General features: G+C 34.5%; 1 protein-coding gene across 3 annotated transcripts in view; it reads left to right on the top strand.

Annotated features, from left to right (window-relative positions):
• Positions 1 to 24,910, top strand: part of NPEPPS (aminopeptidase puromycin sensitive) — an 84,380-nt gene that overhangs the window by 56,567 nt on the left and 2,903 nt on the right. For all 3 annotated transcript variants that reach the window (XM_031966132.1, XM_031966133.1, XM_031966131.1), the window contains 10 exons: positions 1,253 to 1,362; positions 10,608 to 10,671; positions 13,622 to 13,761; positions 15,425 to 15,559; positions 16,360 to 16,579; positions 21,204 to 21,346; positions 22,389 to 22,445; positions 23,779 to 23,886; positions 24,502 to 24,657; positions 24,830 to 24,877. In XM_031966132.1, the coding sequence (XP_031821992.1) occupies positions 1,253 to 1,362; positions 10,608 to 10,671; positions 13,622 to 13,761; positions 15,425 to 15,559; positions 16,360 to 16,579; positions 21,204 to 21,346; positions 22,389 to 22,445; positions 23,779 to 23,886; positions 24,502 to 24,657; positions 24,830 to 24,877 (1,181 nt within the window). The remainder of the gene's footprint in view (positions 1 to 1,252; positions 1,363 to 10,607; positions 10,672 to 13,621; positions 13,762 to 15,424; positions 15,560 to 16,359; positions 16,580 to 21,203; positions 21,347 to 22,388; positions 22,446 to 23,778; positions 23,887 to 24,501; positions 24,658 to 24,829; positions 24,878 to 24,910) is intronic.

Genomic DNA, 24,910 nt, shown 5'->3' with positions numbered 1-24,910 from the left:
TGGCTTGCTTCAATCTGTAGTCAGTCAATACTGGTTCTTTCTCTGGAGGCAAATAGTATGTGCTTCATCATTAATAGTTTGGGATTGTATTATATCATTATATTGCTGAGAAAAGCTAAATTATTCACAATTCTTCATTGAACAATATTGCTGTTATTGTATACAACATTCTTCAGGTTATGTTTGTTTCACTGCATCAATTCATGTGAGTCTTTCCATGTTTTTCTGAAAGCATTATGCTTCTCATTTCTTACAGCACAATAATATTTCATTACAGTCATATATCACAGCTTGTTTAGCCATTCCCCAGTTGATGAGCATTTCTTTGGCATTCAATTCTTAGCTACACAAAAGGAGCTGCAAAAAATATATTTGTACAAATAATCCCTTTTCTCCCTTTTTTTCCGGATGTCTTTGGGGTATAGATTTAGCAGTGATACTTGATATCACTAATATTACCTGAACTGCTCTAGGTGCTAAGATGCAAAAACAAAACAGTTCTGTCTCTCTCCCCACCCATCATCCCATTTTTTCAATTCCTGTATGGTTTTGGAGGCCAAACTTAAATGTTAACTTCTCCAGAAGCCTTTTATAATTATCCCTTCCTTTTAAGGTAATTGCTTTTTTTTCTGAATTCTATAACATTTGATAATAATGTATTTTTACATTTTCTGTTCTGTATTATAATTTTTTGTGAACATATTATCTCCCCATTTGACTGGGACATAATATTAATCATTGTATTTGCCAAGCTTAGTATAGCGTTCAAGACACAATGTAATTTTTTTTTTAAATTAATGAAGGTAAGTAAACTTTCAGATTGAGAACAAGAGTGTCAAAATGGATAACAATTTACTAATTTGTCAATTAATGAATTTTAGCTGCTTTCTGTTTGAATATGAACAGTTAGTGTTTTCTTTACCATTTATCTTGGAGAAGGTAAATAACTTTTAATAGAAATAATAGATATTATAGGAAAACACTGGCACAAGAAAATATTAAGTGAGCTTAGTCATCTGTAATAAAATGAAAACAAGACTATTCAAATATGTTCATTCACTTAGTGCTATTGATAACTTTAATCAAAGCTTAACCTTTTAATTTAAAACAAATGATTGGTTTTTACATTAGAATTCAATCTAGGAGGACCCAAATAATGTCAAATCTTTGTGATGTAGATTTAATTTCTAATTTGTTTCTCATAAAGAATCCTAAAGACTTCGAATTTTCATTGATTGCATTTCTTTTGCAGAGGACCTTTGGGAAAGTTTAGAAAATGCCAGTGGTAAACCTATTGCAGCTGTGATGAGTACATGGACCAAACAAATGGGATTTCCACTCATTTATGTGGAGGCAGAACAGGTAAATTGACAAAATCCATTATCATGTCTTTTTCCATGTAAGAGAGAAACCAGGAAAATATTAGCAGACTTCTTATCTTTTTAGTAATTGATATCTTAACTAGAGTTTCTAGATGATAAATTGGCAGGGGGCCTATTTTTAGAATCTTCTTTCTGATTCTTTCTGATTTATATATGTACCAAATCGATATTTCACTGAATTTGGTATTTATTAATTGGTTGGATGTATGGTTAGAATGTATTATGTGGTATTTTGGAGTCATTTCATTGAATTTGAGGAGTGATTGAGTTAACCTCCAATTGAACTGTGAGGATTATACATTTATCCTTAAATGTCTATTAAGACACAGTTCCGTTTAATTATAAACATACCTCCATGATAGAGATAAGTTCAGAATGCACATTGAAGCATTTTCTTTTGGACTTGGCTAACATGGGAATTTACTTTGCTTGACTGTACATATTTGTAATTATTTTTTTTTTCTTTCTCAGTGAAAGGGAAAGATGGGAGGGAGACATTTGGCAACTGAGAAAATATAAATTGAATTATTTTAAAAAAAAAACATTAACTTATTGTGTAAGACTAAGAAGCTGCATGGTGCGTTCAATTTTTTTTTCTTTTGCTATTGTCATTCCCTTTTTAAGGAGAACAGAAATAGATCTTTAATCAAATGTGCTTTGGTGTATTATATCTCTTTTGACTGAGAACATAAAGGTGTATATCAGTTTGTGACTGCTTCAATTTTAGGGATGGAAAAATTCCAAAGTGTGCAAAATTTTGGTGCATTTTTTAGAATAGTTATACTAATAATTATAATTCTGTTGCTTTTAAATTACCATTCTGGAGCTGCATTTTCATCTGTTTAATAGATAGGCTAAAAATTTTGATATTATACATGATTAGGCTTAATGGAATACTATGTTAAAGTTTATTGACTAAAAGCATGTACTTGCTGGGTTTTTTATCTTCACTAAACTGTGATTTTTTTTTTTTTTTAAGCCAATTTTTTTTAGAGCATTGAATTTCATGAAGTAGCGTTTTGTTTTGTTTTGTTTTGTTTTGTTTTTTTTGTTAAGATGTTGACAGGAATAGCATCTAAGAGAGGTTTTCCATTCATATTTAAGGACAATATTAAAAGACTGAAAATATGGGTCCAAAGCCATAAGCTCATTTATCTAGTCCTTTTATGGCCCAGAGATACTAAGTAAGCTTTGTGAGTTTACTGTTTTAAAGTTAGGCGTAAAGTGTACTTTAACCCTTAATTTTATCTAACCTAAATCAATAGTGAGACAGAGGAGTTACATTTTAAAAATAGGGAAATTATTGGATATGTAACACAAATGTAATATCATAATCACTGAATTTTAGAATGGGAAGAGACCTGTAAGATCATCTTGTCCAATTGTCATTTTAGAAGAAACTAAGACCCAAAGATATTGGCCTACTCAGTGTCCTATAGCTAATTATTGGCAAATGAGAGAGTCACAACTCACTTTCACCTACTATCACTATTTTGTTTACTACATTTAGGGTTAGGGTTTGGGTTAATTTTATTTTTTTATTCACAAATTTTTTTTCCCCCTTAGGATGCCTAATTAATGTTTTTCTTTTGAAAGATGAGGAGGAAATGGATAGTTTGCTTTCATCTTGTTATTTGCTAATACAGGAACCCCAAAACTCATCTTTAAAGTAAGTTTGATCATTTTATATGGTCACAGATGAAGAAAATTGAAAGTATACTTCACTTTAATCAACTGATTTATATGGCGAATAAACTTTTTGGAATTTGCCCAATCACAAGTATTGATTGGCTAAGAAAACCCTATAGCTCCAAGTTAGAAAATATTGCAGTCCCATGGTCCCTAATCTAGGCAAAGTTTGTCTGCCTCTGTTTCTAATATTCTTTACATTTTAGAAAGGAAAAGATAAATCGGTATAAAAAACCTTGGTTGTGGTCTAAATCTAACATCTGTAGTACTAGTAATAACATATATTTATGTTGTCCTTTATAATTTACCATATTTACCATACCCCTCATATTACTATTAGAAGCATTATTTTATTGATGAGGAAACTGAAGCAGAAGAAAGGCAAATAACCTGCACAAAGTCATCAGCAAGTGAAATTTAAGCTTTTGATTTTACTATGCCCCAGATTTCTGCACACAGTGGATATTTGCTTTTTTTTTTTTCCTTCCTTCCTTCCTCCCTTCTTCCCTTCTTCCCTCCCTTCCTTCTTTCTTCCCTTCCTCCCTCCTTCCCTCCCTTTTTCCTTTCCTTCCTTCCTCCCTCTCTCCCTTCTTACCTTTTTCCCTTCCTTCCTTCCTCCTTCTCTCCTTCCTTCCTTCTTCCCTTCCTCCCTCCTTCCCTCCCTTCTCTCCCTTCTTCTCTTCCTTCTTTCCTCCCTCCCTCCCTTCCTTTCTTCCTCCATCTCTCCTTTCCTCCCTCCCTTCCTTTCTTCCTCCATCTCTCCTTTCCTCCCTCCCTTCCTTCCTTCCTCCGTCCCTCCCTTCCTCCCTCCTCTCTCTTTCAATTGGGGTTAAGTGACTTGCCCAGGGTCACCACACAGTGGATATTTGATTAGTTCTGTGTATGTTTTATTATGGTGCACTTAATTGCATCATCATTGGATAATAACATGTAGAGCTAAAAGTGACCTCAGAAGTTATTTAGTACAACTTCTTCATTCTAGAGATTGAGAAAATGAAATGGGTGATTTCTTAGGTTCCTTCCAACTCTAAACTCCTATCTAACTTTGTGACCTGGAGAGATAAATGACTTAGTCTAAATCATAGCAGTAGGAATGGGTCCTTTAATTTCAAATTCAGCACTGATTATTAACATTCAGACCTCAGTTTATGTAAGTGGACTCTGCTGATCTTTTATATAAAGAGATTTTTACATAATGTGAGTTTGCCTACAGATGTGGGGAAGAGGGAGGAAATGAGGCAGGAAGGAAACTACATGTTGTGGAAGTATTGGCATATGGTTCAAGGACAAATAGAGGCCAGGAGAGAGAAGTGAGAGCAGGAGGAACACATGGGCAAGGGCCAGCCATGTGGGGTATGACTAGAACTAAGAGGAACAATGCATGGGAGCAGACATATGAGGACTGGACACACACAGGAGCATATGGGCAATATGTGGGACTGGGCACAGACACACAGTACCTGAGCTTGGATGGATGAAAGAAATCACTGGTGGAAGGGTAGAACAAGACAGAGGTCTCCTTTCTTAGTCTTGGAGCTCTCAAATCGGGCCCCCATCCAGGAGCACAGGCTGTGTGGGTGATTTCTCCTCATATTCATTCTTCTGCTTTTACTTGGAGGGGGAAAGAAGGTGGAAGTCTCCAGAATACCAAGACAAGGAACAGAGAGCAAGAACATGGCACTGTACAGTAAAGCTAACATTAGTGTATTTTTGCAATGAGTATTTCTTTCAGAATTCTTTATATAAAATATTTTTATGTAAAGTTGAATTTGCAAAGTGTGACTTTACGGTCTAATGCAGGAACTATCTGTAATAGAAAGTTTATAGAGCCTGACATATAGTAGATGCTTAAGAAAAGCATATCACTTGACTGAATTTCCTTTTCTTAGCATTAAGAAAGCCATTGTTTCATCATTCATATTTTCCCCTTAGCTTGACAATTCTGTAATTTCTTGTGGTCAGTCTATCCAGAAATAGTATCTTGTACATTTTTGTTGCACACAATGATCATAAATATTTCCTAGCCCCTGAATCTGTTCTGCCATTGTTGTGACAACTTTTAGAGCCTGTATTCAAATAAAAAATCTTTTCTTGAATTTATTTCCTATCTGCTTTTTTTCTGTCCTTCCAGAAGCATAAACACCTGACTTTATTTTTCTGGATGTATAAAATTGTCACTCCAGCAAACATTCCAAGCCAGATTAATTTTTAAGGCATTTTTTTCTCCTAAATAAAATAGCCCCATTCTTGAATTGAAGAAAACTTTCTGAATAGATATTTTGTGTTGCTTTTCCCTTTCTTACAAGTAGGTTGTTGAGTTTCTTTTTCAAAGTACATTTATTTATAAACTGTTTATAACATTCTGCTCTTCCTGCTTCATGCTTTTCAGTTCTAAAGTTTTTTTTTCTTATTTGTATTAATCATTATCATGTTAGTGTATAGTAGGTCAAATAAAGAAATAAATATGTCCTTCCACACATTGTAGAATCCTAAAATTGAATTTTCATTTATTGAATCCAAATGTGTTAATCCACTATATACACTTCTTGTTCTTCAACTTTGCTCCATGAAGAAGAAAATTGTGTTGTTCTTTTATAGTTGACTCAGCTCTTTGAATGTACATAACCTTTTTGAATGTCTAAGGGATCTTTTCATAGTCTAAGGAGGGACATTTTAAGTACTACCATTTTTTTCTTAAGAATGCATAGTACCAAGAATTTGATTCTAGGGCTTGCCAGTTTAAGAAATGAATGAAAACTATTAGTCTGTGATCTGCCTTCTATTCCCAGCATTTTAATGAAATAGCTTTCTCAAAGATTATCAAAATTTTTCCCAAAAAGTTATTTAAAAATTTCTAAATCTTCCAAAAAATTTTTTTGAGTGTGCTTAAATTGAATTTCAAATTTTCTCCCTCCCTTTCCCAATTCCCCACTTATTAAGAAGGCAAGCAGAATTATTTCAGTTACATATATGAAATCATGCATAGTGTTTCCATATTATTTGTGTTGCAAAAAAAAAAAAAAAAAACCCAAGAAAATTATATTTCAGTTTGCACTCAACAGTTCATTAGTTCTACCTCTGTGGGTGGAAAGCATTTTTTCATTATGAATTGTTTGAAATTGTCTTGGATTATTATGTTGATCAGAATAGTCACATCTTTTAGAATTGATCATCTTTACAACATTGCTGTAACTGTTCACAATGATCTACAGATTTTTCTCATTTCACTTTGTTTCAATTCATATAAGTCTTTACCATGTTTTCTCTGAAACCCAAGCCCTCATTGTTTTTTAGAGTGCGATTAAATACCATAACTTGTTCAGACATTTCTATTGAGGAATTCTCAATTTCTTTAAATTTCCAATTCTTTACTACCACAGAAAAAGAAGGTATAAACATTTTGATACATATAGGTCCTTTTCCTTTTTAAAAAAAATTCTTGGTATTCAGACCTAGTGATGGTACTACTGGGTTAAAGGGTACGCACAATTTTTTATAATCCTTTGAACATAGTTACAAATTGGGGTTTTTTTTGTTTGTTTTTGTTTGTTTGTTTGTTTTGTTTTGGTCGAGGCAGTTGGGGTTAAGTGACTTGTCCAGGGTCACACAGCCAGGAAGTGTTAAGTGTCTGAGGTCATATTGAACTCAGGTCTTCCTAACTTCAGGGCTGGTGCTCTATCCACTGCGCCACCTAGCTACCCTTCCAAATTGTTCTTTAGAATAGTTGGACCAGTTCACAATTCCACCAGCATTTTGTAAAGTGTACCTATTTTTCCCTCCTCATCCTCTAGCATTTTTCATTTTTGTTAGGTGTCAGAGTTTTCATTTGCCTCTCTTTAATCAATAGTAATTTAGAGCATTTTTTTCATAAAGTTATAGATAGCTTTGGTTTCTTCTGAAAACTTCTGATCAAATCCTTTGATTTTTTTCAATTGAGGAATGGCCCTTATATTTATAAATTTGACTCAGTTTCATGTATATTTAAGATGAGGACTAGAAAAACTCGTAAAAATTTTGATGTTGCTTTATTGTCTGTGATACATCTTTTACCAAAATATTTCTTTCATTATCTTTTTAAAATATATGTTTTGCTTTTGCTTTGTTGAGATCATGATTGCTATCCCTGTGCATTTTACTTCAGCTAAAGCATAATAAATTCTGCTCCAGTCCTTTATTTTAACTGTGTGTATCTTTCAGTTTCAAGTGTGTCTCTTGTACACAACATTATATTAGATTTTGGTTTCTAATTCATTCTGCTATTTACTTCTGAGTTCATCGCATCTCATCACATTCAGTTATGATTTCTAATTGCATATTTCCCTCCATCCTCTTTTTTTTATCCTGTCCTTCCTCAAAAGTTTGTTTTGCTTCTTATCATTGTCTATCTTAATCTGCCCTACTTTTTATCATTCTTCTGCCTCCCAAAACCCACCCAAATATCTCTTATTCCTTTCTTTCTCCTTTTTCCCTCTTGGGAAAGATAGATTTTTGTACCCATTGAGTGAGTATATTTTCTCTGAACCATTTCTGATGAAAGGTTAAAACATTGCCTCACCCCTGCTTCCATTTTCTTCTCCACCATAAAATCTCTTTCTTCTTTGAAAATGTTTTGCCCATTCTACTTCTTTCCCCCATTTCCTGGTAAATGTCCTTTTTAAAAATCCCTTTATAATTATTTTTTTTATGTCATCCCAGAATAACTAACATTCATGTCCTCTAGACTCCTTCTGTCATAACGATAATGTTTTTAGGTATCATATAACATTCCTTATATAAAGAATATAACTTGAATCCCCTATGATTACTCTTTATTGTTTACTTGTTAAAAATTCTCTTAAGTCTCATGTTTGAATGTCATATTTTCTAGTCAGCTCTTCTTTTTAACAGGAATGCTTGAAAATTCTCTATTTCATTAAATATCCATTGTCCCTCTGAAAGGTTATACTGTTTTGCTGAGTAGATAATATATCTTAGTTATAATCCTAACTCCTTTGCTTTGCAGAACATCATATTCCAAAGCTGGTAAATTTTATGTGATCCTGAATTGGGCTCTATGATATTTGAATTGTTTCTTTCTGAATGTTCTGGATATATATATATTTTTTGACCTGGGAGCTCTGGAATTTGACTGTAATATTCCTGAGAGTTTTCATTTTGGAATCTCTTTCAGGAGATAATCAGTGGATTCTTTCAATTTCTATTTTTGCCATCTAGATGGAAGCTCTTGGGGCAGTTTTCCTTGATAATTTCTTGATTATGACTTTTAGATAGTCCAGTAATTCTTAAATTCTCTCTGAGTCTATTTTAGGGGTCAAGTGTCTGAAGTTGGATTCGAACTCAGGTTCTCTAGACTCCAGGTTTGGTAGTCTGTCTCCTGGATCACCTAGTAGTCCCAAGTTCTTTTCTAAAGTGAATTTTGGTGTCTCTTCTACCATTTGGCCAATTGTTCTTTTTAACTGTTATTTTTTTGGGGAAGCAGGGGGAGATGGTGCTTTTTTTCCTAATTTTTGTCTCTAGTATTCTTCTCTCTTTCAAGAATTCTTATTGTACTTGTACCCAATTAGTATTTTTGATGTTTTCACATTGTTGTCATCTTCTGGGTTTATGTCTTAGTCTTCATGGTCAGGATTTTTGTTGTTGTTTGTTTGTTTGCTCATTTTTTGCAATGTATTTCTTGATTTTGCAATTTATTTTAAAGTTGTGCTTGCTCATGTTAGGGTGGGTTAGGGCACTATCCCAGTCTTCAAGGTTTTTTGTGCTGCTGTGGAATTCCATAGTCCTGGGGGTTCAAAAGTTTTCATTGCTTCAAAAAGTGGTGTAATCCTGGGAGATCTTGCTTTCCTGGTCTGTGTTTTTGGTCTTTACCTAGGAAGGGTTCCTGCTCCCTCTGCAACTGCACATGCTAGAACTTCTTTCTGCCTTGGAACTGGGACCAAGGTACTTTCTTCCTTGTGAACAAGTGCACGTACTTTTCTCCATCTCAAACTACTTATGGACAATAGAGTTGCCAGTCTCAGTACCAGTTACATCCAGTGTCCTTAAAAATTTTTCTAGAATGCTTGGTTTGATTTTTCTCCATTGTTGTGAAGGGTACCAGTACTTGTAACATCTCTCTGGTTCTGTGTTGTGAGTGGGTAATTTTTCCCCTTTGTATTCATTCCCACTATTTAACAACAGTACTTTGTACCTAAAGTTTATGTGTTTGTGGATATTATTCTATGTTTACATAGTATTCTATTTCTGAGAAGCTCTTTAGTTGGTCAGGTGTTTTTGGGCTGAGAATTCCTGCAATTATTGCTGTGCCTCTTAATTATTTTTATTTATTTGTTTATTTTGGCAAGGTAACTGCCCAATGTCACATAGCTCTTGTGAAGTCCAATGACCCTGTCTCATTCTCATTTTCCTTAATCTTTCTGCTGCATTTAACATTATTCACTGTCTTTTCTTAGGCAGTCTCTTCTTTGATATCCATGACTCCTCTCACTATTGTTTTTCTTCCTGATTTATACTTTTCTCAATTTCTTTTCTTGGTTCATCTTTCTCTTGCTATCATAGGCATTCTTCTCTGTATGTGCTTTATCACCTTGATTTTTTTTTTAACCTATTCCCATAAATTCAGTTATTAGCTCTATGCAGGTAATGTGCCCCCTGAATTCTAAGTAGATATTTTCAATTGTTTAGACTTTTCCAATTGGCATATTAAATTTAGTATATCCAAAATCAGACTAATCTTTCCTCTGAAATTTTCCTCTTCTGATTTTTCTGTGTCTATAAATCATACCACTGTCCTCCAGCTAGCACAAACTTGAAGCCATGGTGTTATTTTTGACATTTCCTTAACTCATATCCAGTTACTTGTGAAATATTATGAAGTCTACTCCTATTATAGTAAAATTTTTCCTTCTCTATTCAAATGGCCATCCTAGTTTGATACTCCTGCTTTGATTACTATAAGAGTTTCCTAATTCCTAAGAGTCTTTTTGATTTGATTTTCTTCTATTCTTCACTCAGCTGCCAAAATAATGTTCCTAATGGTCCATTCCCTCACATAAAACCTTCAGTGCCTCCTTTTTGGCAAAGAATAAAACCGCAAATTCTTCAAGGCTCTCCACAATCTAGCTCTAATCTATTTATCTAGCCCTGTTTTCTCATTATTTGCCTTTACACCATCTAATCAGTAGTTCATCTCCTGCTTGTCTGCATTTGTGCAATCCCTTCTTCAGAGTGCTTTGTTTGATTCTCTCTGTATTCTGATCAGATCTGTACTTGCATCATCTCTCTGGTCCTGTGTTGTGACTGGGTCATTTTTTCCCTTTGTAGCCCCTCTATTTATTAGCCAAGAGTACTTTGCACACATAGTTTATGTATTTGCAGATATTCTCTGTTTACATAGTACCATCATTGCCATTTAATATTGAATGCACATTATACTTTTTTAGGAACTATGTATTGAACTAGCATTACAATGTGCTTTTTCACAGAAATATTGCAAAAAAAATCTGTTAATACTACTATAGCCTTTGTTTTGCATTTTAGGTAGAAGATGACAGAGTACTGAAGTTATCCCAAAGGAAATTCTCTGCCAGTGGACCATATAGTGGTAAGCTAATGATGAAAAATAGATGCTAATCAGTATAATCTAATGTGTATGGCATCAACGGTTTGTCAGCCAAGAAGAAATCTTTTTTAACATCAACTATTTCCTTTTTAAAAATATTAAAATTAATTTATGGTAATAGATTAAATACAAATGAGTATATATTTTAATTCAACTTTGCTTGAGGAATGAAACTTGTCTTCCACTTGTGCTATGGAAGGGGGCTTGGGACAAAACTACAGAATCCACTCCACATGGACTGTAAACAGTCTTTATTCTTGTAGATCTTCGGTGAGGGAATGAAAATTATTTTTGTGTATATGATGATTTCACCTCTTAGGGATTCTGGTAGCAGGGCTAGAGGGTTTAAAAAAAATTTTTTTAGGAATTTAGAACTTAAAAAAAAAAAAGTTGTGTAGATTGTCCCTTTGGTTTCCCTGCTTTTTATGGAATCAAAGGTTGGAAGGACTGAAAAATAATGGGGACATCTATGGAGAGAAGTTTCAAAAGTTTATACATACTTGAGAGACATTTTGTGTAATGGGCTATTTATTTTCATTTCTTAACTATGTGCCTTTCTCTCCTTCTTCCCCCCCATTTTATACACACATGTATATGTATGAATATATATTCGGATGGGTAGATAGTTTTGTTACTTAAAGTGATTTAAAAGTAAAACTCAAAGGAAATTATTTCCTATGCTAGCTTACTTTCTTTAAAGAACATAACACTTACTATATAAAACATACCCAGTAACTCATTTGAAGTGTACGAGCTCTTTGTAGACATGACTCGTATTCCAGATTTATTGGCTGAAAGAGATTAATGTTCAAGATAAAAATTCCAAGTGTATGTTTACAAAATGAACTGAATTGTTTGTGATTAAGCTTATGAGAACAAAAATCTCATTAAAGTCACTGTATATTATGTACCATGCCTATCTTTTTTAGTTAGTACTTAGTACAGGATCTCTTTTATTGTTGGCACTACAGCTAATTTATCTGAATCAACAGAAGTTTTACCTCTTAGGTGTGCCTTCTTGATGGTAAGATTGGAAAGCTAACAGTAAGAGCGCGGTGTCTCTCTCTCTCTCTCTCTCTACACACACACACACACACACACACACACACACACACACACACACACACACATATATAAAGAGAGAGAGAGATCCTTGCATTTTTACAAGGAAAAGCTTTTCGAATTTTTGTTCTCAAATGTCCCATTCAGTTTATTTCCTTGTATTTTAAAGTTGTAGGTTATCTTAGAGGTTATCCAGCCCAACTTTATGCCATATATAGAAATCATGTATATAACAAGTAGTTATTTTAATACTTGAATCTATCCAGTGATGAAAAATCACTGTTTGACCAGGTAAATGTTTCAATTTTTGGAAATCTCTATCCCATATTGAACTCATTGTGTTTTATGCTATCCTCCAGAACTGCAAAAATAAAACTAGTCCTTTTTCATTTTTTTTTTTTAAACATACTATTAGATATTTATAGAAAGTTGTGGACTTTTTTGTTTTCATTAATCTAATTAAATATCTCCAGTTTCTTCAGCTCTTTCTTGTAAGGCATAATTTTCAGGTCACTCTTTTGATCACCTTCTTAAAAATAATAGAGCATTTTTCAATATCATGCTTTAAATTTTGCATACAGAACTGAGCATATCTGGCTATTGCCTGGCTAATGCAGAATGGAGTGTGTGTGACTGTTATCTTAAACAGTACTTTGTTCTGGATGTTCTACTTCTATTAATGCAGCCATGTTACATTGTTGACTCTTAATCCTTTTGAATAGTTATGCCAGGTCTTTCCATTCTGTGATACTTAAGCAGCCCAATATATACATATATATATATATATATATATATATTTATATATTTATATATATATATATATATATATTTTTTTTTTTTTTTTTTTTTTACCCACATGCAGGATTTTGCATTAAGTCCTAATAAAACTTCATCTTAATAGTTTTGGCCCATTGTTCTAGCTTCTCCAGATCTTTTTTTAATCTTAATTTTACCATCCAGTGTATTATCTATTCCTCCTAGCTTTGTTCACAAATTTGATAAGCATGCAGTCTATGCTTTATCCATGTCATTGATAAAATGTTGACCAGGACGGAACTGAGGCCAGAGCCTAGTGTCATACCACTAAAGAGCTTCTCTCAGGTACACATCAACATACTTTGAATTTGGTCATTTAGTGAGCTCTGTGAATGCACCTAATTTTATTATTATTCAGCCCATATTTTTTCATTTTGTCCACAAAGATATCATGAAAGATTTTGTCAATTGCCTTTCTGAAATCTATATTTATTGTGTTTAGTGTTATTCATTTGTTCATTTGACCTACTTTTTATTGTCCTTTAAAGAAGGGGAAAATAAAGTTAATTTGGCATGACTTGTTCTTGGGCCAGCCTATTCCTTAAGTATGTATGTTATTATCTAATAAATTTATCCATTCCAGATTTTTGCTGTTGATCAATGTAAGAGAACACTAGATGATCAGTTTGGGAGGGCCTTCCAAATCAGTTTCTATGATTCTATCACCTGGTCTGTAGTTTTCTGTAATCTACCTTTTCCTCTATTTGAGGAATTAGTACAGCCATTGGGGATTTACATTTAAAACTGCAAACTTTTTTCATTTTTGTACTTATGGAGAGTTGAATGGGAGGGGGAAGAAAAACTGTTATAATAACGGTCGATTATAACATACAAGTGAGTAAACTGTTACCTGACTTTATGAGGTGAATCAGTCTTTCAGGGAATTAGAATATCATTAGAATTTTCTTTTGCACTGATAATATTTTGCAAGTCTAAGGAATAGATAACACCTCTTGAAATGAGCCATTTACTCACCAACATGTAGAATTAAGCCTTTGTGAAAATAGGCCTCCTGTTTCCTCAAAGCATCTTTTTTTATGATTGTCTTGCTTAGGAGAGGATTGTCCCCAGTGGATGGTTCCTATAACAATTTCTACCAGTGACGAACCTAATGAAGCCAAACTGAAAATTTTGATGGAGAAACCAGAGATGACTGTGGTTTTAAAAAATGTTAAACCAGACCAATGGGTAAAGGTTAGTTCTATTTGTAGAATTTTTATTCCATTTAATAGGCGTCTACTTTCTGGCTCCAGATGTTTCCTTTTTTTTTTTTTTTTCCTCTTATTCTTCTGAGTCCTATAAACTGATTCTGTCTTGTATTTGTTTGATTTAGATCAAGATCTTTTATCAAGAAATTTCTTCTTAAAAAGATCTCAGATAATACAACCTATATTATTTTGCAAGTCTAGGCATGATAAATCAAGTGGTCCTATCAGCAAACCGAGGAACAGTTTTTCAATTGATCTGTGAACAGCTTTTTTAACATTCCCATAGCAACCATAGCTAAAGTCTAACCTGGGAAGAGAGAGTACGGGGGTGGGGTGGGGGGGGGGAGTTTGGTTGTTTTTACATGTAGCTTTTTTTCTTATTGAGGATTGGATTTTCCTTCATTGAGAGTGATCCTGGAGTTAAGTGTAAGAGAGGAGTAATTACTAGGTAGCTTCTGAATTTAAAAGTAGTAGTTTGTCTATCCTCAATCTTTGGGCTCAAAAATTTCAGTTTTGAATCTGAATCTCTCAGTTACTAATAAAGATAACTATTTTCTTATTTGCCCCTCATTCCTTCAACCCTTCTGGTGCTAGCATATGGCTTTGACGGCAGGACAATTGGTATTCTGTAACTGTAACAAATAACAAAGTAATTGTCTTTGTCTTGGTTGAGGCCATAAAAGATCATTTTGCTGGCCTTAGGCAAGGCATAGTTTGAGTTACTTCATAATACTTTATTTTCCTAATTCATAAATAAAGACAGGGGAGAAGGGTGATAGACTACTTTTAAGCTCTGATATTCTGCAATATATCCATCTGTTCACCTCAGGAGACCTCCATGGGGATTATATCAAATAATTTAGATCAAAAATGCCCAATCATTCATAACCTTAATTAAAAGTGAAAGAATTAACTAGTAGATTATATAAATATGTAAACAAGATATAATAAAAGAAAGCCAGTTACATTTCAAATAAAGATGCATTTTTTCCCCCTATCCAAGTTCCCAGACCTCTCTGAAAATTATTTGTGGATCTCAGGTTAGGGATCTAGAGGATTCCCCTTTAATCCTAGTAAGCCTCCAAAATACAGGCTTCCAGAGAGGCATAAAAGTGTTAAGGAGATTATTCCTAAATGTTTGCTAACCTTTTTGGAAGTAAAGTTCCTTTATTACCAAATGAAGTAAATCATTTGAGACAATTATAGTTTTGCAAGCATGACTTGTCATTTTAAGGAGACAATAATTGCAATGAAGAATTTGAGATTAGTAGCATGTAATCTTAATTAAATCAACCCAGACAGAACGACTGAAATTTTAAATTCTATCCATAGTACCATAGAGAACTGGAAATGACCAGTCTAACCCTTTCATTTTATATACAAGGAAAATGAACTTTAAGAGATATAAGTGACTGGTTCAGGGTCAAATAGGCAATGTGTCAGAGACAGGAATAGAAACCAGGTCTTCTGGATTCCAAGGCTAGTCCCCATCTACTCTTCCATGCTCCCTTTCCATATAAATGTGAAGTTTCTGAGGCTAGAATTTGATTCAGCAACAACTAGAACTTCATATCTTACTCTGTATGTGTGTATACATATGCATGCATATGTGTATTTTTTTGTTTATTTGTTTGGGGGTCTTTTTGCAGTTAAACCTAGGAACAGTTGGATTTTATCGAACTCAATACAGTTCTGCCATGTTGGAGAGCTTATTGCCAGGCATACGAGACCTTTCTCTACCCCCCGTAGACCGACTTGGGCTTCAGAATGATCTTTTCTCTTTGGTGAGTCCATAGGCTTGGTTGGTTGAAGGATTTTGCTCTCATAAGAATATGGGATTAATATACTTACAATTCAAAAGACTTGGCTCTTCCTTAAGGTGTAGAGTAACTTTGTGGTTATGGCATGCAATTAATTAGTGATTCCCTCAGAAATAATTCTTTGTCCTCAATCTAAGCTGCCATTCTGCAACTGTAGTTAGATGTTTCCTTATAGATTCTTTTCTTTCCAGGGATATTAATTCTTTTTGCTTTAATAGAAAATCTGTTTGTATAGACTACTGAGATTTTAAAAATGCTTTATTTAAAATTGTCTGTTGCATAGAAGCTATAGCTAACTCTTGTGGAAATCATAGATAGGATGCTTTTCCTTAATAATGCTTTGATTTTTTCCCCCCAAGTCCTGTGCCAAATAACACTTGATATATGTAGTTTAATAATCAGGCAGATGTTAGATAATTTCTGGGTGTTTTTAACAGTTTATAATTCTGAATATCTTTAATAATTACTAGACTCAGCATGAAGTTTCCTTTAATTTGGATCTTAAAGTTTCTCTACTCCTTGCTGATAAAACTGGTTTTGGATTCCTGTTTTGTATAAACATAGAGTAGCATGGAAGCCCAAAACTTCAAATCTACTGATTCCAGTGGCAGATTCATCCTTTTAATAAGTACTCCTCTGAACTCAAATGTTGTGTTGTTTACTTCAGAGATATTTTGCAAAAATAAATAATGTTGAATTTATTTGTGCATCTGTCTTATAATTCTGTTTAGAGATTAGATTAATTTTAATTTTTTCTCTCCCAGGCTCGAGCTGGAATCATTAGCACTGTAGATGTTCTAAAAGTCATGGAGGCTTTTGTGAATGAGCCCAATTATACTGTGTGGAGCGACCTGAGCTGTAACTTGGGGATTCTGTCAACTCTCTTGTCCCACACAGACTTCTATGAGGAAATCCAGCTATTTGTGAAAGATGTCTTTTCACCCATAGGGGAGAGGCTGGGCTGGGATCCTAAACCTGGAGAGGGTAAGGAGATCTATAAGTATATGTTTCAGAATTAAGATTGTTCAGCTGCATAATAACATTAACATAGTTTTTACCCCTGGATGATATTAATATTTTAATAGGTTGGAAGTTCCCATTGAAGCATTTATATTATCTTCTCCTTGAAAGTTACATAGACTGATAGATGAAATTATGTTGTCTAAATTATATGAAAAATGCAATGTGTAAAAGATAGGTATTCATAGAACCATAGCCACATCTGAAATATATGCTTATCTTATTGCCACCAATTTGTATGGATTCCTGATAAGCAGAAGATAGTTATCTTGGTTCACATAATTCCTTTCAATTTTTGTCTATAAACGATTGCTGCAATGTTATTGGATTTCTTTTCAATTTAAGAGATAAAAATGAAAATACAAGTGTTTCTGTTGGTTTGACTTTTTTTTTTTTTTTTTTTTTTGGTGGCTGATGGGTATGAAATTAATCCTTTATAGTTGAAAACATTAACTTTTTGCAAATCATAATATTGTTACTTGAAATTTGATGGTATAGTGGAATGAGTTTTGGATTTGTAGAGAGAGAGAGCTTCATTTTAAATCCCAGTTCTGTTAATTAAAGCTTCTATGATCCATGGGCAAATCAGTATGTAAAAAAGAGAATTAGATTGGATGGCCTCTGAAGTCCCTCTTGGTTATGTATCTCATATCTATGACTTTTGTTCTATGGTGATCACATGTAAGCTCAAAACCTACCCTTGTGATATATAAGAGATCTCATTTTACTAATACTAGAACAAAGAACACACTTGAACAACTTTGTGTGCCACAAAAAGTCTGATAACAAGCCAGATTTCCCCAGGACCCTTCTTTATGAAGACCTTTCGAACAATATGCTTAGAAGAAAAAATCAAGGCTCCTGTTTCTTTGCCCCACATGTCTGCTCTTTGTTTTTTGGCTCTGATAAAATAATCCTGGGATTTGTTGTTGTTGTTATATATGGAACATATGATCCTGGGTGTGCAGACTCTTATTAGGTGCCTTGGATATAACTTAATGACCAAGTATATATGCCTTCATGGTTTTGATAGGAGACCTTAATCCAAACAATAAAAGTGTCATCAAATTGAAGGATTAATTAAATTCAGATCTATGGCCTCTGTGATTTCACTTGTGATTAGAGAGTAAATATATCTTTTTTTTTTTTTAAGCTTATCTAGCATATCATTTCATGCTTCCTTCCTCTTTTGAAATATTTCCAGTTAGTTAATTTTTTTCATTAGTTCCAAAAGATTTATTTACTAGTCACAAATGTCTAAAGAAAATTATTTTGTAATTTTGATGGGTCTGTCACTCAGTCATTAAAACACTTTTGATATCCTAAGCACTAAGGACACAAATGCAAAAGATAGTTCCTATCGAAGGGCACACATTCTAATGGAGAAGACAATATGCAAACAATCGTGTATAAATAAGCTGTATACAGGATAAATAGGAAATAATCATCAGAGAGAAGACACTGGAATTAAGAGGGATAGAGAAAGGTTTCCTGTAGACAGTAGGATTTTAATTGTGACTTAGAGAGGAAACCTGGGGATGCTGGGAATGGAGATGAGGAGAGTAGCATTCTAGGCATGGGTGACAGCCAGTGAAAAAGCTCAGCTGAAAAATAAAAGTCTTTTCTTTAAAGAATAGCAAAGAGGCCACTGTCACTAGAAAAGAGTATATGGAGGGGAGGGGCAGATTTAGATGTTTAAGAAATCTGGAAAGGTGGGACCTGGGGAGTGAGGAAGTTATAAAGGGCTTTGAATGCCAAATTGGATTTTATGTTTAATCCTGGAGATGAGGGGGGTAGACATGATCTGATTAATTTGACAGCTGAAGGGGGAGGGTGGATTAGAGTGGGGAAAGATTTTGACAAATAGGCTATTGCAATAATTGCAGTATTCAGAGATGAAGACTTGCACCAGAGGAGGGACACTATCAGAGGAATTAAGGGGTTGTATTCAGGAGATAAATTCGCAGAGGTAAATGGCAAAGATGAATCAATAAGCCTTGGCAATAACTTGCATATGGAGGTTGAGATAATGAAGAATCCAGGATAACTCTTAGATTGGGAGAAATGTGGTACTATTGCCAGTAATTGGGAAGTCATGGGGATTGGGGGACTTTGAGAAGAAGGAGAAAATAATAGATTCTATTTTGGATATGTTTAGTTTAAGGTATCTACAGGACGTAAGACTTAGGGTTTAGCAGAGAGGTTAGGACTGGATGTGTATATTTGAGAATCATCAGCATAGAAATCATAGTTGATTTTATGGGATCTGTTAGATCACTATAAGTGAAGTAGTATAGAGGAGAAGAAAAGAAGTACTTAGGACAGAGCCCTGAGATCCTATGGTTAATGGATCTAACCTGTATGCAGATCTAGCAAAGGAGACAGAAAGAGTAGTCAGATAAGTACAAGTAGAACCAAGAGAAAGTGGTGTTGCAAAAGACTGGAGAGAAGCGAGTATTTAAGGAAAGGACATCAAGGTAAAGTGTACTAGGTTGCAGAGAAGCCAAGAAGAATGAGGATTGAGAAAAGGCCACTAGATTTGGCATTGGAGATATTTTGGTAAATTTGTAGAGGAGGGCTGTTTTGATTCAATTATAAGATCAGAAGACAGATTATAAAGCCTTAGGAAGAGAGTAACTGCAAGAAAATGGAGAAACTTATTATAGGTAGCGTTCACAAGTGTTTAAAAGAGGGTATAAGAGATAAAGAGTAATACTTAATAGTGACGCACTTAATAAGTGAAAAGCTTTTGAAGATGTGAAAGATCAGATAGGCTTGATTGTAGGCAGTATAGAAGCAGCTAGTAGATATGGAGAGATTGCAGATCAGTCAGAGAATGAAATGATAGAATTGGTAATTCATTGGAGAAATTGTAATGAAATTTTTATATATAAAAGCATTAACATTGACAGTGGCAGAAGGTGTCAGAGTGATAGTAAACTGAGGAGGGGAGAAAAGAGAGCTCTTGAATGACCTCAAATTTTTCAGGCCAGTATTAGTCTCTCAGCTGAGAGAGTGGGGTTGGGAAAATCTATGGCAAGTTTGAAGAGGGAAGAAAAGGCTTAGAAGAGCTTCTAGGGTGAGTGGGATAATAAGTTGATTGATTCATTGGCCTGGCGGTAGTGAAGACCCAGTTGAGGTTACACAACGTAAAGTTGTATTGGACCCAGTCAAAAACAGTTGTGTGATTTTCTGTTCAGCTGCATGTGTGAGTGAGGAGTGAAAATAGCAGATGGGGAGAATGATTGTACAGGGGGGAAAAAATCAATGTTATAAGAGGAAAAGGTACTCATTAAGACAGTGTAGAGTTGAATTGGTTTGCCAAAGATTTCAAATTCAGGAAAGGAAAATGGCTAGGCAGAGGTAATGAATGGCGTGGGATAGAACCAAAAGAGAGAGGGATATTAGATCCTGGTGTGATTTCATATTGGAAGGCAAGAGAGTAAAGTGGAAAGCCAATAGATAGTGATGAAATAAAAGAATTTCAGAATTTATGAACTTATGGAGTTGTTATATTTGTGAATATTTAAAAAGATTCAAGAGTATGATTTTCTTTGTGGTTGAGGTTGAGTGGAAAATTAGGTCATGAGAAATAAGAAGGCTGAGGGACTGTGAGGCTGGGATAGTTGAGAAAGTATCAGTATTTATGTTCAAGTACCCTAGCATGAAGGCAGAATTGAGGAAAACAAAGATTGTAAACCAGATACCGAACTCATTAAGGAAAGAAGGGGAGTGTCTTGGAGATCTACTGAGAGCTTGACAAGAACTACTAGAATTTTGATTGGGTGATAGACATGGATTGTATGGACCTCAAGGAAAAAGATTACAGAATAATAGTTATAGGGGTATTGAGGTGGCCTATTACATAGACCACTAGATTCATCTTCATGAGTTCAAATCTGGCTTTAGACACCTCTTTAACTGTATGACCCTTGATAAGTCACTTCCTGTTCAGTAAAATGAGCTGGAGAAGGAAATGGTAAACCATCCAGTATTTTTGCCAAGAAATAGACTCATGAAGTCAGACATGACTGAAACAACTGAACAACAATGGCAGTGATGGGGAGAACCTGGAAGTGGTAAATAGAGAACATATATTCCAACTCCTCTACCTCAACCAGTGAGCCATTGCTGGAAAGAGTGGCAAGGGAGGCTGTCATCATGAGGAAGGAAGATATCTCAAGTGAGGCACAAAAGGAATGAGAAAGGAAAATTTTAAAGATGAAAACAAGTTTTGTTGTTAGTGGAGCATGCTATCCAGAGGGTACAGGGGAAGGGAATGAATAGTGTTTGGGACTTTTAAGAGGGAAATGTGTTTAGAGGAATAGTAATAAGGAACTGAGGGAGTGGGGTTGAGGAATGAGTCTTAGTATTTTCTTGTTGCCATCCAGTACTTGGCATATTATACCATTTAAAAATGATGATAAATTAAACTTATTTCCTGGACCAAAGAACTGCTTTTTGCTGTGTAGTAAAACCATTCTCTATTCCTTCATTAATATGGACGCTGTTGTATGATATAGAAAGAAATTCTACAGAATTTAGAGAATTCATTTTAACTACAGTCACAATTCTTGTTCTTCCACAGGTCATCTAGATGCACTTCTGAGGGGCTTGGTTCTGGGCAAACTAGGAAAATCAGGACATAAGCCAACATTAGAAGAAGCTCGTCGTCGGTTTAAGGACCATGTGGATGGAAAACAGATTCTTTCTGCTGATCTGAGGAGTCCTGTATGTTTTCCTATATTGTTATTTTAATTACTAGAGAAATTCAAAGTCCCATTCAAAGTCTCCATTATTTGGTTTAAAAGTTCTTTCCTTTACAGTAACTAAAGTTGACCTACGTCACATCAAATCGGCAAACAAGCACTTACTATATGGCAGGCATCCTTTGAAGTGTTGAGGATTAAAAAAAAGCAAGGGATGAGGGGAGGGGAAGCTCTTAAGAAGCTTCTCCTAGGCTAATGGAGGATACAATATACAAATAGCCACCTTTAGATAATTTACAATGGAGATAATCTTGGAAAGAAGTCCAGAAGATTTAAGGAGAACTGAGAAAGGCATCATACATAATAGTTGAAACTTGAAGGAAGCCAGGAAACAGATGAATAGGGAAGAGGCAAAAGACACTTACTTTAGGAGGTGGAGTGTTGTGTGTGAGGCACAGTGTCCTTGATTACAGAGTACATAGAGGGCTATAAGATACAAGAACAGTGGAAAAGTAAGAAAGGGCTGTGAATGCCAAACTGAATTTTGTATTTGATCCTGGAAACAATAAGGACCCACTGGTATTTATTGAATAGAAGGTTACTGTTATTGGATCTGTGCTTAATTAAGGAAGATCACTGTGATAGCTTAGTGGAGGATGAATTACTGTGAGGAAGAGATGTGGGCCAGCCAGTGCAGGAGTCCAGTTGGATGGTCCTGAGGGCTTCTCCTAGGGAGATAGCAGAGTAAAAAAGAGGTATATTTGAGAGATGTTATAAAGGTAAAAGTAACAGGCTTCTTTGATAGATTAGATGTGGGGAGGAGGAGATGTTGAGCATGAAAACAGGATGGGAGCTACTGGGAGGCCCAGCATGTTTCTGGCCCCCCCCCCCCCTTTTTTTTTTTTTTTTTTTTTTTAACAATCACTAAAGGTTAATACTCTGCTTGGCACTTAATAAATAGTTGCTAACTTCATATAGCATCCTTTGATATCAGTTTACCTTGTCAGAATATCTAAAACAAAATTATACCTCACCAAATTCTCTCTTTGACTATTAACATTTAGGTGTATCTTACTGTTTTGAAGCATGGTGATAGCACTACCTTAGACATTATGCTAAAGGTGAGTACATGTGGAAGCTGCTTTGTGACCTTGAACTGAGATTTATTCTTAATCAGCTGTGGGTAATTGGTAAGGGACATATCACAAAAAAAAAAGTGAATGTCTCAATAAAAAGATAAGAGAAAGAATAATCCTGCTGTTGTTCAGTTGTTGCAGATGGGATTTTTCCATCTAAGACATTGGAGTGATTGGTCAAAACTTCTCCAGCTTATTTGACAGATGAAAAAAGTGAGACCAACAGAGTTAAGTGGCTTGCTAGAGACTGTCTGAGGCCACATTTGAACTTGGGTCTTCCTTCATCCACAGGGCTCCATTCACTGATTCCCCCCCCTAGCTTGATGATTATTCTTTCTACTTGCCAATTTATTGCTACATGTTTATACCTACTTACTTGACCTAAAATGTTCATTCTTTCTTACTTTTTTCATTAAAAAAAAAAAAATTAAATGTCATCAGGATGTAGGAAAAAGAACTTGGGGTTGAAAACTCGAGTTCAAATCTTATCTCTGACACTTGATATACTATGGGGTTTGCTAAGTCTCCTAATTTAAGTCCATTTCCTTTTGTCAGACGGGGATAGCATTACTTGTATTCTTTGTGTGGTTGTGAGATAACACTTTTGTCGATTTTGTTATAATCAAAAGTTATAAATAATGAAGGTTAATAAGCAATTCAAAATTAAAATTCCTTGAAGTTCTTCTAAGTTTTAGCTCCAAATTTAGGAAAAGTCATTATCATAATTATTACATTTGAAGCTTCTTCACAAAGATGTATGTTCTGGTAAAGATATAGGTTCTGTATATTTATAAAATATAGTTTTATGACTTGAAATTTAAAAAGGATTAATAAGAGAGAAGATTTGACTAAAAACTTAAAAAAAATTATTATTTGCATTTGGCCAGGGTTCAAACATTAACTATAATGCCTACCAGTACATACAGAACAAATGTTGAAAATTACTTGATTCTATTTACAAAGTATATGATCATGTTACCCAAGGACTTGGTGCAAATAAATAACTTACTACTACCTTTGATTGATAGAATGTGATTTGTATTCTCTTGGTAATAAGGGAAGGGGGGAGACAGCTGTTTTATAATTAAGTTGAAATGTAGTGTTAGAGGTGCCATCTAGTGGGCATGGTTCTCTACTTAGATCAGATACTTGAAAAAAGGGATATTATAATTCTAGCAACAAAATAGTTTGTAGAATCAACAGAGGCTATTTGTTTAGTGCTGATAATTACTGAAGTTTGAGTTTTATTTCGTTAGAACATGTTCTATAGGCAGCGCTGTTTAGAGGAAATTAATAACTCTACTGTTACTCTCTGTAGCTTCACAAAGAAGCAGATATGCAAGAAGAAAAGAATAGAATTGAACGAGTCCTTGGGGCCACTTCACCACCTGAACTCATTCAAAAAGTCCTCACCTTTGCACTTTCAGTAAGTTAACTAGAAAACTGCTTTTGAAGCTAGTTGTCTGCTAATGGAATACATATTTCTCTGATTTGGCATTGTGATCATCAGCCTTACTATTTTAAAGCTTTCTTATCAGGAAAACTGACATGAGAGTGTTTCCTTCTCCAAGGGAATCAGTGTCTGCTATTTGTAGTGCCGTTCCTTTGGCCTGAAAGAATCTTGCACTGATGAGCCCCAGGCACTTTTGATAAATAATCTAGTTTGTTGTGTACTTTTTCATGTTCTATCCTCATGTTTAACAGAGTTTTCTTTTCCTTGATGTTGATTTTTTTTTTTTTTTTTTTTTTTTTTTTTAAAGATAAGTTGAATGTCTTAACTTAGATCGGGTCATTTTAGAGTTCATATAACTTAAAGGTCATCAAGTCCAGTCTCCTGATTATATATAGTAAAACTGAAGTCCAGTTAAGCTGTTTGACCAAAATCATATAATATTGTGAGGAAAGACTTAAATCTTAGTCTTTCCTGATCACAAATCCATCTCTCTTTCTACTATGCCACAAAGTTGGGAGTATATTCTCTCTTTAAGTATTACCTTACACATTTAAGAAAGACTAAACCTTTTATTTATTTATTTTGAAGGAAGAGGTACGCCCACAGGATACTGTATCTGTTATTGGTGGGGTGGCTGGAGGCAGTAAGCAGGGGAGAAAAGCTGCTTGGAAATTTATAAAAGACAACTGGGAAGAACTTTATAATCGCTACCAAGGAGGATTCTTAATATCAAGACTAATAAAGGTACATACGATGATTCGTGCTTCCGATTTTTCCTTTTTGTTTTTGTTTTTTTTTAATCTTTTCCTCCTCAATTTATTTTTGGACACGTAGAAATTTGTTCCCAACTTCTCCTTGTTAACTGTGAAACATTTTCCTTTGTGAGTTAAACTATGCATTCTTTATCCTTTTTCAGCTCTCAGTTGAGGGATTTGCAATTGACAAAATGGCCGGAGAAGTTAAGGTAAGACTATTCTACTTTAAATGTAACTTTCGA

The sequence above is a fragment of the Sarcophilus harrisii genome, chromosome 4 (genome assembly GCF_902635505.1).
Source record: "Sarcophilus harrisii chromosome 4, mSarHar1.11, whole genome shotgun sequence".
Lineage (NCBI taxonomy): Eukaryota > Metazoa > Chordata > Mammalia > Dasyuromorphia > Dasyuridae > Sarcophilus > Sarcophilus harrisii.
This window is presented reverse-complemented; position numbering and strand designations above follow the sequence as displayed.